The sequence below is a fragment of the Rattus rattus genome, chromosome 4 (assembly GCF_011064425.1).
Source record: "Rattus rattus isolate New Zealand chromosome 4, Rrattus_CSIRO_v1, whole genome shotgun sequence".
Taxonomy (NCBI): domain Eukaryota; kingdom Metazoa; phylum Chordata; class Mammalia; order Rodentia; family Muridae; genus Rattus; species Rattus rattus.
This window is the reverse complement of record NC_046157.1, coordinates 177,491,430-177,504,362: the sequence shown is the minus strand read 5'-3', so window position 1 is coordinate 177,504,362 and position 12,933 is coordinate 177,491,430. Positions and strand designations below refer to the sequence as shown.

The 12,933-nt window shown below is 45.4% G+C and overlaps 1 protein-coding gene across 2 annotated transcripts in view; it reads left to right on the top strand.

Moving 5' to 3' along the window:
- Positions 1-10,266, top strand: part of Arhgap28 (Rho GTPase activating protein 28) — a 164,577-nt gene extending 154,311 nt beyond the window's left edge. The window contains exons 17-18 of one of the 2 annotated variants that reach the window (XM_032899643.1): positions 5,714-5,778; positions 8,797-10,266. In XM_032899643.1, the coding sequence (XP_032755534.1) occupies positions 5,714-5,778; positions 8,797-8,879 (148 nt within the window). In that variant the 3' untranslated portion in view covers positions 8,880-10,266. The remainder of the gene's footprint in view (positions 1-5,713; positions 5,779-8,796) is intronic. The other variant, XM_032899644.1, reaches the window with a different exon arrangement.
- Positions 10,267-12,933: the final 2,667 nt, after the last annotated feature.

Here is a 12,933-nt window from a genome sequence, read left to right as displayed (position 1 = left end):
TAATGCGGGTGCTGGGAATTGAACTCAGTTTACTGGAAGATAGGCAAGCCTTCTTAATGGCCGAGTAGCCTCTCCAGCCCCATGACTCTTTCCTTGAAAATGTGATTTAATCAATGGGTCTTATCTTCCATTAAAACAAGAAATATGGCCATTGGTTTTGTCCATATCTTGATCTATTTCTAGAAGTACCACATAGGCTCCCTGGACACCATGACCACTCCTTTTAAAGCCTGTAGGCCCTCACTCAACAGTCTGAACGATGCCCATGGCTCTTAGCACGTATTCCCAGACGTATCCATAAAAACGAGCGTTAGCCGACCCTATAGGAATGCGTACTCACATAGAAACAGCTGACCCTACAGTGTACAGATGACGAGAAGCACCTGCCCAAATTTATTAGCTGGAACATGGGTGTGGAACGTTGCATTATTTCTAGTGAAGTTCATGTGCATCCTTGACCATTTGGAGCACACTCAAATGAGGTCATCTCATTTGGCAAAGAGTACTTCCTCCTGCAAGGGCTGTGCCTTCATTCGTATGATAGTTTTGAAAAGACAGTTTTGTTACGCATGGGAGGTAAGTTAGTGAGTATGACTGGGGAAGGTAGACATGGTCCTAAGGGCAACACGAAGGGGCCTGTAGTGTTTGAACTCTTGGCTGGGATGGGGAGAGGTGCGTTAACGAGCCTCTCTGACAGTGTGTTGAACTTAAAGCACAGGGATCAACAAATGTTGGTGTTTTCTGAATACAAGGAATAGATTTTGATATCCTGATTGGGGTGTTATGTCACAGCTTTCCAAAGCACCGCCACTGGTGAAAATGTGCACAAAGAATTTGTATTGTTTCTCACAGCTTTACGTAAAGCTAGAGTTACCTGGGTGGGGGTGAAGGGGGATAGGACATAGAAACGCAGAAGCCAGAAGCAGGCTGGAACGGTAGACATGAGGCTGGTTTGGGGGGTTGGAGGGGTCTAAACTGACAAAGCATGTGTTAGCTTTCAGTGAGCTATTTTATTAATCATGAGGGCTGCTCACCTGCCGTGTTCATTTTCTAAATCCTTCAAGTTGTATACTTGTGATTCACCTGCTTTATGTGTAGGCAACACACACACACACACACACACACACACACACACACACACACACACACACAGTTAAAAAATTTAAGTCCACCCAAGGAAACTCTCCCAAAGGAGAGAGAGCCAAAGGGAAGAAGGAGACCCTGGCTCCACCCTCATGAAAAATCATGTGGCCAAAAATGTGGTGAGTCCTCTTTTTTTTTCAAAGTTACAAAGGTTTTTTTTTTTTTTTAAAAAGATTTATTTTATGTATATGAGTATTTATTTAATAATATTATTTTAAATAATATAATATTATTTATGTATATGAGTCTGTAGCTGTCTCCACACACCAGAAGAGGGCATCGGATCCCATTACAGATGGTTGTGAGTCACCATGTGGGTGTTGGGAATTGAACTCAGGACCTCTGGAAGAGCAGTCAGTGCTCTTAACCGCTGAGCCATCTCTCCAGTCTGAGAATCCTCTTTCTGATACAATGCCTAAGAACTTTAGCATTGAACAGGTCATCAGCCCCAAAGAGTCTCATTTGCTTCCTTAAATGGCCCCACCACATCAGGCTACAGCGACAAAGGGCCGTCTTCTGTAAACGGTTCAAAGTACCTCCTGCCATTAACCAGTTCACCCAGGCCCTGGACTGTTGAACAGATACCCAGCTGCTTAAGCTTGCCCACAAGTACAGGCCGGAGACAGCAGGAGAAGAAGCAAAGGCTGCTGGTCCATGCTGAGACAGAAGCAGGGGTTGGTACAGCCACCATCTTGGTGGAGAGCAGGAAGGCTCAGTTGGTGCTGATCACTTGTGACGTAGACACCCACGGAGTCAGTGGTCTTCCAGCCCATCCTGTGTAACAAGATGGGGTCCCCCATTGCATCATCAAGGCAAAGATCAGGCTGGGGCAGCTGGTCTACAGGAAGATGCACACCTCCGTCTCTTCACCTAGGTTCACTTGGAAGACAGTGGTGCTCTGGCAAAGCTGGTAGAAGCTATCAGGCCCAATTACAAGGACAGACACAATGACATCCACCGCCACTGAGCAGGGAGCATCCTGGGTCCTAAATCTGTGGCTCCCATTGATGGGAAAGGCAGAGGCCACTGAACTGGGTTAAATGCGTGCTACTGAGTTTTCTGTACATAAACATAATTTTAATAAACATCCTTAAGAAGGTGCATTAGAAAGGAAAAGTGGACAGGCTAACTGAAGCCCGAAGAGTCATGTGACCCTACTGCTGGCCTAGCCCATATATAAGGGACCATACAAAAATTTGAAATCTCATTGCAAGGATGTTGGCATCCAGTAAATTCCTGAGTTATTTAAAAAAGAAATTACAAAACCCTCAATTAGACCGTTTTTTGTGGAAAGAAAATACCCTGGTCCAATAAGAGGGCTTAGTGGGTTAAAGAGGCTTGCAGCCAAACTTGACCTGAGTTCAATACCCAGGACACATGTATTATAAAGAGACCATAAGATGCCCTCTGATTTCCAGTCTTGCTCCATGGCACATGCATCCCTTCGAAGCCCCAAGTAAATGTAGAATTTTATAGAGACTGTACTCCTAATAAAGATAAACTAGTTTGGGTGACTATAGGATGGGCTCGAATCCTCTGAGGAAACTTCAGGAGATCCATAGCCTCAACTTTTCACTGAAAACCGTGACTACCCCAGTCGAAAGGTTGTAATCTGGAGTAGATGAAAAGGCCCAGCAGGTGACGTGGTCCCCACCACGTCTGATGGCCTGAACTCAATCACCAGCACACGCATGGCAGAAGGAAAGAACCAACTCCTTCATGCACGTGCCCCTGGTGCATGTGTGTTCACATACATAAATACACGCTCAGAGAGGTAAAGGTTAAAAATTGTAAGTTGTAACGAAAGATGCCTCTACCAACTGCTGCACACTCTTCTGTTTAATGGCCTCTGTTTGTCTATTCATGGAGCAAATTTCTGACAAAACAAAACAAAACAAAATAAATAAATAAAAAACCACAAAGCATTCAGTGGAGAAAGAATAGCTTTTCAGTAAATGATGCTGTAGCAACTGGACCCCTTATAGGCCGGGGAGATGGGGGGAATGACTTTAAACTCAATCTCATTAATTAAAAGATTAATTCAAGATGGACCGTGTACTTGAACGTATAGTGAAGAATGTAAAGGGGCCTGTGTCTCTCGATGCTCGGCAGAAACAGCCAGTCAGGGAGGTTCGAGGGGAGAGCACCGGGCAGGCAGGCGTTTTACCACAGGGAGCTCTCTGCGGCTGCAACAAATCTCTAAGATAGCCTGCTTATAAAGGAAAAGGCTTCCTTTGCTTCCACTGTGGGGGTTTCAGTTGATCCTGCTGCTGCTGGGCCCGTGGCAAGGCAGTTCATCACAATGGAGAGACGATACACTGAAACAAAACTGCTCACCCCCTGGCCTTGAAGGAGAAGAAGTAGTATCTGGGGTCACACACTCTCCTCTGAGGGCGTGCATCCCAGGGTCTGAACGCCAGCACTGTACACCACCCCTCTTAGAGGTCTGCAGGCTTCCCACATGTGGACCTTCGTGGGATTGTTGTAATAATTATTTCATCTCAGTTGGGGGTGTCAACCTTTGATCATTCAGTTCCCAGATTTTAAAAAGCACACAAAACCTTTATATTTATAGTAAGCCTTAATCAACACGAGAGCTGGGCGGATATGGACCCTATTAAGCTATTAAAATCTACTTCTCAATGACACTGTTATAACCTGCCACATTCTATTGAAGCAGCTATTAACTCCAATTGGCCAGCCCTCATGGCCATGTTTTTATGGCTCACCTACACACATGGTGTCTTCTCCTCTCTCACCTTCTTCCTCTCCTTCCCCTGGTCTCTCCTTAGACCCCAACCCTGGGAACCGAAACTCCGCCCACCTCTCTTCTGCCCTGCTATAGGCTGTAGGCATCTTTATTCAACCAATCAGGGATAACTTGAGGGCAAGGTTTTGTAGCATCTCTTGGGTCTAGTGAGAATCTACGTGTCCCTGAGGGGGATGGGGGTGGGGTGACCAGGGCCAGTATTTAGCACTATAATACATAGCAATAGACCAAACCAACATGGGGTACCAAACCAGTATTTAGCACTATAATACATAGCAATAGACCAAACCCAATCAAAGCAGAAACATGTAAATGGCATTTGACCAAAGGAAGTATAGAGATGAGAAACACACGCGTGGGAAGACGGTCAGAAATAGCCGCTAAGGAAATACGAATTACAGCCTCAGTGGCAACCGCAAATGCACCTTGTAGCACACCCATGAGAATTCTAAATGGCACTCCAGTGACACCAGATACTGCAAAGATATAGAGCTGAGTCACTCGCTATCTGTGTGGGCAATAGCAAATAATTGAGCAAGGCCTAAAGCAGTTCGGTGGTTTGCTATAACCCGAATGAGGATGTGGTCTAGCATCCATCGTTCTGGACACTTAATCCCCAGATTTGAAGACAGTATCTACAGACCCCAGAACAGCCTTGCTAAACAAAGCCAGAAAACCCCCTAAGACTCCTTCAGTGCATAGGTGACTAAACGGTGCCGGATCCAAGGACACTCTCTGCAACAAAAACAAAAAAGACGTTCCTGGGTCTCCAGGGATTCCTGCAGAGTGGGACAACAGTTTCCTAGCTGTTCTCTCCTTCGTACCTAACTTATAAAAGAACTTGTAGAAGTACAGACTAGTTAATGCTTGTTTGCGGGGAATGAGGGATCAGGTTCAGGCACAGAAAGGATGGAATGGTAAGTGAGACCCTAACAGGGCGGCAGTGGGTGTTGTAGGTGGAAACGACATCTTGACTGAATCAATGCCAAAGTTCTCTCAAGGCGCTCCTGTGAGTGATACCTGGGGTCCACGTGTATAATGTCTAAAAATGATGCCCAAATCTACAGTTGCCTCTAAGAAAGATCATTTTGCTAAAAATACAAAGATAGTAATAAAGAAGGAGGGGCAAGAACCTTCCTCTTCTTAACGGAGTTGGAGACTGCTCGCCGTGATCCACACGGACATTTTGAAGGATGGAAAAGTTGAATTGGGCAATTGCTTTCTCTGACTGGTTTTTGTTATACGGCAGACTTGGAAAGAAATGGCCTTCGTGTGATTGTTAAAGCACTAGGGAAGCTTAGGGCGGGTGACCGAGGGTAATGAGGGAATCCGTTCAAACTCAGCAAACGCAGAAATCAACCTGGCTTCTTTAAAATGGAGAGATTCATGGCCAGTGACAAGGCAGGCCTGAACAGGTAGCCACGCCCACACCGCCTCCTCTCTCCTACACTGCTGACTCCTGGCTGGGATGTGTATTGTAACCATAGGCTCCCCTCTTCCCCGCCCCCAAGTATCTCACTGATTGGCAGCTGTTTCAGCCACCCTAGACAGCCCTCTGCCCCTGGCATCTCACTGATTGGCAGCTGTCTCAGCCACTCTAGACGGCCGCCCCTCCCAAGCATCCCACTGATAGACAGCTGTCTCAGCTGCTTTAGACTCGGGTTCTTGTCGCTGTTGTCCTGCTATCAGTCCTGATAAAGTTGTATGGGATGTGTTTCATCAAGACACAATGACCTGTCAGTATTCCCTGTGGATCCAGAAAGAGACGTAAACTGCTGCCTTCTCTGTTTATTTTTTCAGTCACGGTTCATCTGACCGTATTAAGATGCAGAACCAAAGGTTATACGAAGTTGGAGGAAATATAGGTAAGGATCGTTTAACCATCTCTACGCCCACATTCCACGATATGTTGCTATTGTTGTAAGGGTGGGCTGTCCTGGTTGTTATTCTTTCTTACAGGTTTTCTGGATAAAAATGAGGTCATCAAATGACTGGGGGTTTTGTGAGTCCATGTAAAAGTAGTTACGTGATTTTTCTCTGATATTCTCAAAATCGAAGTGAGGTCAAAGATTTGGGGGCCTTTTTAGTGTGACTCTTAAAAGTTAGAAATAGCCTCTTGCTGGACTCACAGAACAGAGCTGAGAACTTGGAGATCTGCTCCCTGTTCTGGCTTACCCACCAAGGTCATTCTGTCTCCCAGGTGAGCAGGTCAAAAGGTGATTGTGCCTTTGTCTGTGTCCTCTGCGGCTGATGTGGTCTCTGTGTTCTCTCTTATTTGTGGTCAGTGCTGCTCTCTTCTCTGGGATTTCCTTTCCTCCCCGATCAGGGCCTTGCTCTATCTGTGCCTCACCATGACCCCTGTGTTCACCATAACCCTTTCCTTCCCATCAGCATCATGTCCACCTAAAATGGTTTTCAGAGCACCAAGGAACACTGGGACTGTGATACGGGCTGAGGAGGGATACATCCATTTCTCACAGAACACAGAAATAAAACCTAACTTCTTTTAAATGGAGAGAAGCGCAGCCGGTAGCACGGGATTAGCAAGCAGGCTGTGGTGCCAACACCGCCACCTGCCTCATGCACTGTACCGCTATGCTAACGGTCTCACACAAGGGAAGCTTGGAACTCCGGAGAATCGTGAGTTTCAGAACACCTTAGAAAATACGGTGGACCCATGGCTCAAAAAAAAAAAAGAAAGAAAGAAAGAAAGAAAGAAAGAAAGAAAGAAAGAAAGAAAGAAAGAAAGAAAAAATCATGTCTGTTTTTAGAAAACTCCCAATGCCTTCAATCCTCTCCCAGTTCTTTGCTCCACTTTGTCTACTTCACACCACATCGTCTTCAGCCCCGTCTCTCCTCCATTTCTTCTTCCAGTTTCCTCTCTCTTGAAACCACTCTAGTCAAGCGTCCTCCCCAACTCTTCACCCATATCACACTCTCATCCCAGGCACCCAAAAGCTCGCACTGAGACACAGGCACTGCCTCCCTCTTAGGTAACTGCCTGGCTTCAGTGTCCCTGCGGAGAAAAGCACTTGTCTCCACCTGCTGCTGGGGGCAGCATGAGTTTCTGAGCTTCCTCCCACCTCTCCGAGTCTCTGTTCCTTCTCAGCTCTGGTGGGCGTAGTCCTTGGAAGTCTTGGTATGTAAACAGCTTCCTAGGTGAACTTAATTGTCTCGTAGCTTTAAATCTATTTTATCTATTAAAACCTGCTAATATTTCTCAGACTGGCCTCCCAGTCTACCCTCTGAACCTTGCACTTCTATAGTCAGCCACCTTCACTGCCTGGGCATCTCCCATTGGCTGGGACATCCTTGCTCCATTCCCATTGGCTGACTTGTCCTGGGACGTTCTTCCTCCAACTGACGTCATCTCCTACTAGCTTCTCCATACCTTTGCGCATACACCACCTTCTCAGTGACATCTTCCCCGAGCAAACCCTTCCTGCTTCGCTTTCCTCTGATATTCCTGTCACCAAGACTTATTTTATATTTCATATATGTACTTACTATCTAGGCACCCACAGGCAAAGTCTTGCGACACTGAATGGTGCCCATTAAGTTACTTCCGCAGAAAGCAACAAAATGTCCATTCTTTTTCTTTTCTCTTTTTAACAATAATGTTTTGTTTTTGAGACTGTAATTATGTTGTTTTCCCCTTCCCTTCCCTCCCTCCAAACCCTTCCAAACCTCTCCTTGCTCTCTTTCAAACTGGAAAGATCCATGGCCTCTTTCTAATTACATGTATATATGTATATACAGCTATATACCTAAATATGACGTGCCGAGTGCATTACGTCACTTGTGTGTACGTCACCAGCGCTGAACATCTGGTGTTGGTTATCCAATCCCTGTGATCTCCCCTTCTCTCAGTCTCAGCTTTCCTTTGTTGCCTGTAATCGTGGTCTTTCCCCCCAAGAACTTTGCCCATTGACCTTGTAGACTTGGTTCAGCTCATGTTCAGGCAGTCATGTCGGTGAGACTTTATGGATATAACTTCTGACCTTACTATAAAGAGACACAATTTCCCGGTGAACTCCACGACCCCCTGGCTCTTACAGTCCTACCTGTGCCCTCTCTTCCACAATGCTCCCTTAGGTTTAGGTGCGGGGAATTGTTCCGTAGGTGTATCTGCTGGGGCTGAGATCTACAGTTCTGCATTTTGATTGGCTGTGGTTTTTCTGCAATTGTGTGTGTGTTACAAAGACGAATTTCGCTGATGAGGTGTGAGAAATGCACTTACCTGTGGGCTTAAGGACAATTATTGAATGAAGTTAGGGATGGTGCTGGTTTAGTCAAGTGGTGGTTGTAGCTTCTCTCCCAGGATCCATGACTTAACTAGCTCTGGGAAGTTGACTAAGTTTTCAGTACCAGGAATGATTTGCCCCTTAGGAGCAAGTCTTAAGTCTGACTAGAGAACTGTTAGCTACTGCCAAGAGACATGTGCCTCTACAACACCCGTAGGGTTATCACTCTGTGCTGGATATCCTTGTCGGTTGTCAGTGGGGTTTTGATTTTTGGTGTTGCTGTTAGTGTTCCGATGATGTTTTGTGTTTTAATAATCATGGCTTCCCATTCCTTTCACCAATCTCTCTGCTGCTGCCCTCCTTCCTCTCTGTGCCTCTAATTCGAAGGGTTTGTTTTCATCATGAGATGTCACTCATTTCGTGTCTGTTCCTGTCGTTTGCTTTTCCTTAGATTATAAGGACACAGTGCTACGCCACCACACCTGGTTCGTTCGTTCCTTTCTTTCTTTCTTTCTTTCTTTCTTTCTTTCTTTCTTTTTCTTTTTCTTTCTTAGGTTGATTCTGGGTCTAGAGCCCATGTCCCACTCCCACAACGACCACTTTCTTGACTTGAGCTTTTCTATTTTATCTTTATTTCAGGACAACACTGCTTAGACCCCGATGCATATATTTTGGATGTGTATCATGTAAATCCTCATGCAGAATGGGTCATCAAGCCCTAGACAAGCCTTTAAAATATGCCCAGGATGGTTCCTGCCTTGTATTATATGCCAAGAAGATCCCGCATTTGTGGGGGAGAGCACTGCCCTGAAGTATTTGCTCCTGTAACCCTGGTTCTCCTGGAGGGGTGCTGTTGCCAGCTCCTGCCATACGAACCACAGAGTGAGGAGCTGGTCCACCCTGAGCTCAAGCCTCCTGTCACAGTTACCCCATAAGAAGGTGGGACCCAAAGGAAAGGCCAGCGCTACTCACCGAGGAGCTATCTGTGTAGCAGAAATAGACTTGGCCCTGCGGCTGGGGAAGAGGCTGCACTTCTGATGTGAAACATACAATATTTATGCTCTGACTTGCTCCTGGATTGGAGGAGGGCCATCAGTGTAAAGACCGCTGTGGATCATTTCGTACTGTACAGCACACTCTGAGAACGTGCTCGCACTGTGGTGCAAAGGACATTTCCCCAAGCCCTGAGGGTCCAGATGCTACTTTATGACTCCATGTTTCATGGGCACGGGTACTCATTGCCAAGCCCCGTTTGGCAAAGGCCATCTTGTGCATCTAGAGCTTGCCTGTGATCCACAGCCATGGTGTCTTTCCTTTTCCCTCTCAGTTATGGTGCTCCTTGAATAAATTGCCTTTCACTCTTCAGCATGGATTTCCTTTACAGATAAAACGCATTGTCTTTTTTTTTTTTTTTAACATTTCACAGCTCTACCCATGTCTGCAGTCCCAAACCAAAAAATACAGAAGTGTGTTTACCCATAAGTGCTGAAAAATGCCACTAGACCTAAAATTTATAAGTTGCAAAAGTTCTTTGTGCTTTCTGATCATTAGCCAGAGATGCGACCAAGCACTGTGGATTGGCCCTGGGCTGTGGAAGCTGGAGACCGCCTTATGTCCGCATCTTGTACACCCAATGTCTAGATGTGCAGTGGGAGACATTCAGTCCTTGTGGTTCTAACAGGAACAAATCTAAAATGTCCCGAGGGACAGGACAGCTCCGCCTTTCATCTCAGAGATTGGAGTTAGAGTCCTCATTCATCCAAGACCACGGGCCTCATCTTGGACTCCACAGGCTGAACACTGATGGACTTAACAGCGATTACAACATTTAAGACTGGTGCGGCTGTCGGTCAGTTCGAACAAAGCTGAGTTACAAACGCAGAACTGTTCCCTTACCTACATACCCTGTGTCCGGATGTAATGCAAGGACACTGGATGCGCATGTGCAGAGATCTATGCTGTGCTCTGCCTGATGCTGAAACAAAACAGTCTTCACTCCCATGGTTAGATCATCTGATTGTGGAAGCAAAGCACTCTTTATACCCAGGGGGCAGATCGTCATAATTTCCGACCTTCAGGAGTTTGTTGCACTTTTCTAGAAACCAAAAAGCTAGTTCGTTTGAAAACCCCTGAAGAGCCCACTATCAATCAAGCCTGTATGCAGAGGTTTCTGTGTGCCCCAGTGCTTGACCAGCGTCTAGCCTGCCCAGTGGGCCAGGAAGTGGGTTCCACAACCACATTATCATGTTTCAATGCAAGCAGTGAGGGAACATATCACTTTGTATGGCTGCCGGGTCCGAGGGCATCACTGGCAGGAATCCCTGCCCCGGCATAAGAGCCGTCCTTCTAGAACATTGTTATGCTTCCATGTGTTTCTTTGTGTTAGGGTCTTCCAGTCCTGTCATATTTACATCGGAGATGCACTCCTTTCAAGAGTTTCCATTTCATTTGACTGGATACCCCTTAGGACCTATGCATTAGCAGGCAGTGCCACATGAGGCTGGGCGCTTCAGACCCACTTTTGTGTAGCTCCGGTTGCAAAGCCTTAGCAGTAAGTTGGGATTAATTATTTAAGCTTATTCAGGAGTGTGACAACTTCCAAATAACTGTGTCCCATGAAGGACAGTGTTCATATCAAGGTCAGTGCTGGCTGTGACTTTTTGTTCTCCATCTCATAGTTATTGACTAGAGAAGTTTTAGTAGACTCGTGAACTAATGTTTGCATGGTTAAGGGGTTTCTTTTATTAATTGTACTCTGGAAGAATAAACTTTCAATTAAATCTAAGATGCCAGCCACCTAAGCATTGAAAGAACTTTTGGCCTTTTTAAGAGTTGGTTTACAGAAGTTGAGAAGCCAGACCGATACAATGTTTAACATTGTTATCACTGCCGAAATGTTAACTAGTCGTTAAGTAGTATCATTCAGGAAAGTACTAAAGGAAATGACTTGTGGGACACACATTCAGGAAGACTCCTACAACTGCCTTTGTTACCCAGCATACCTCCTGAGAGGCCCTTCCTGAGACAGCTCAGCTGGGACGTGGTTCTAGCCAGTGCTTGGACAACCTGGAATGCGGATTCCTTACGATGTATGTGCACTATAAACTACCTCACCAGCCTTTCTGAGGGAAAGCAATCAAGTGGACTTTAACTTCTTTTGTTTGTCTGTTCCGCTGTCCCTGGATCTTACTTCAAGTCACTGCAGTTAGTTTTTAGTGTGTGTTTTCATCATATGTCATTCACGATGTAAATTAGTTTTAGCAAAAGCATTTAGACAAAAATACCCTGGGAAGTGTGCCCTGCGCTGTGCTCTGAGAGTCTGTGTGTGTCCCTGGTGGGTTGCTTGTGTTTCTAACCATGCAGGGACACAGGTTGTTGGGAACTGGTGTTCTTCTTTTCTGACAGTGTTTCCCACGCTGTCTGTGGATTTCATTTGACTGAAAACGGAGGAGATGAAAATGTCTCTCTCTCTAGCAAGTGTGTTTTAACTCTTTTTCATGTGTATGTCTGACTTGCCTGGAAAGACTGTGCGTTAGGGGATTGAACACTCCTCTTGACAGGCATTTTCAACTATTTTCCATAAATATGTCATTTAATAAAAAGTAATATGACACGGGATTAAAGTGTTCCTTTCAAATATATTACAGTTTTACACACTCATATCATTTGAATATACCATCTTTTAGGCAAATCTTCTAATGCTTTGTAACTTATTTAGGGGAAAGAAGAAACATCGGTGGAAATGCCTATACTGTGTGTTTTCTCCTCAACATAAGAATACTGAGTCTTTGTTCCAGCAGCTCTCATTAAATAGGCTGTGCACATTGACTCCCATCCATAAAACTAAGGAGACAAAACTAAAATGACTTATAAAACTCATTACACCTGCTTGCACAGTGAGGCTGGTAGAAGAACAGGAGTTGTCTGAGGCTAGCCCGTCACAACACGGACAGCAGGCATTCCCAAAAGCTCCTTACCACTGTCATAGAGAAGGATGAGTGGGGTGGGAGATCAGTGGTCTAGCACCGGCTACTTCACAATTTTGCTTGGGTTAGCTCTTGCCTAGGCAGGATTTTAGTCATGTAAAATAAAGGCATCTTTTATGTATGAATGTTTTCATAAGTACAGAAAATATTTTGATAAAGTTTAGTTAGCATTCCCTTTTAAAAACTTCAATGTTTCACTACATATCCTAGGCAAACGCAATCAAAATGTAAAGGAGGGGAGCTGGGCACGTATGTGGGCCTCAGGCTGGATCCCCAGCAACAACACCGAAGCCTGCAAAGGACCACACACACTTGCGTGTGCACACATGACAGCACCACACACACACACACACACACACACAAACACACACACGGATATGCACATGTACATACCAGACACCAGCACACACACATGCATATGCACATGTACCCACCAGACACCACCACATACATGTGCATAGGCACATATACACATCAGACAGCACGACATGCACATGGCCATGTATACACCAGATACCACACACACACACACACACACACACACACACACACGCATATGTACACACCAAATAGCTTCACACACACACATACATATACATACACATACACACGCATGCATATGTACATGTATCACCAGACACCACCAACACATACACACATATGTTCACACCAGGCAGCACCACACAGGTACATGCACATACACACACCAGAAAACATGGAAAACAAATTCTAGGAAATCAAAGGTGTGGATGTCAGTAGAAAAACACACCTCCTCCCTGGCATAAGTGAA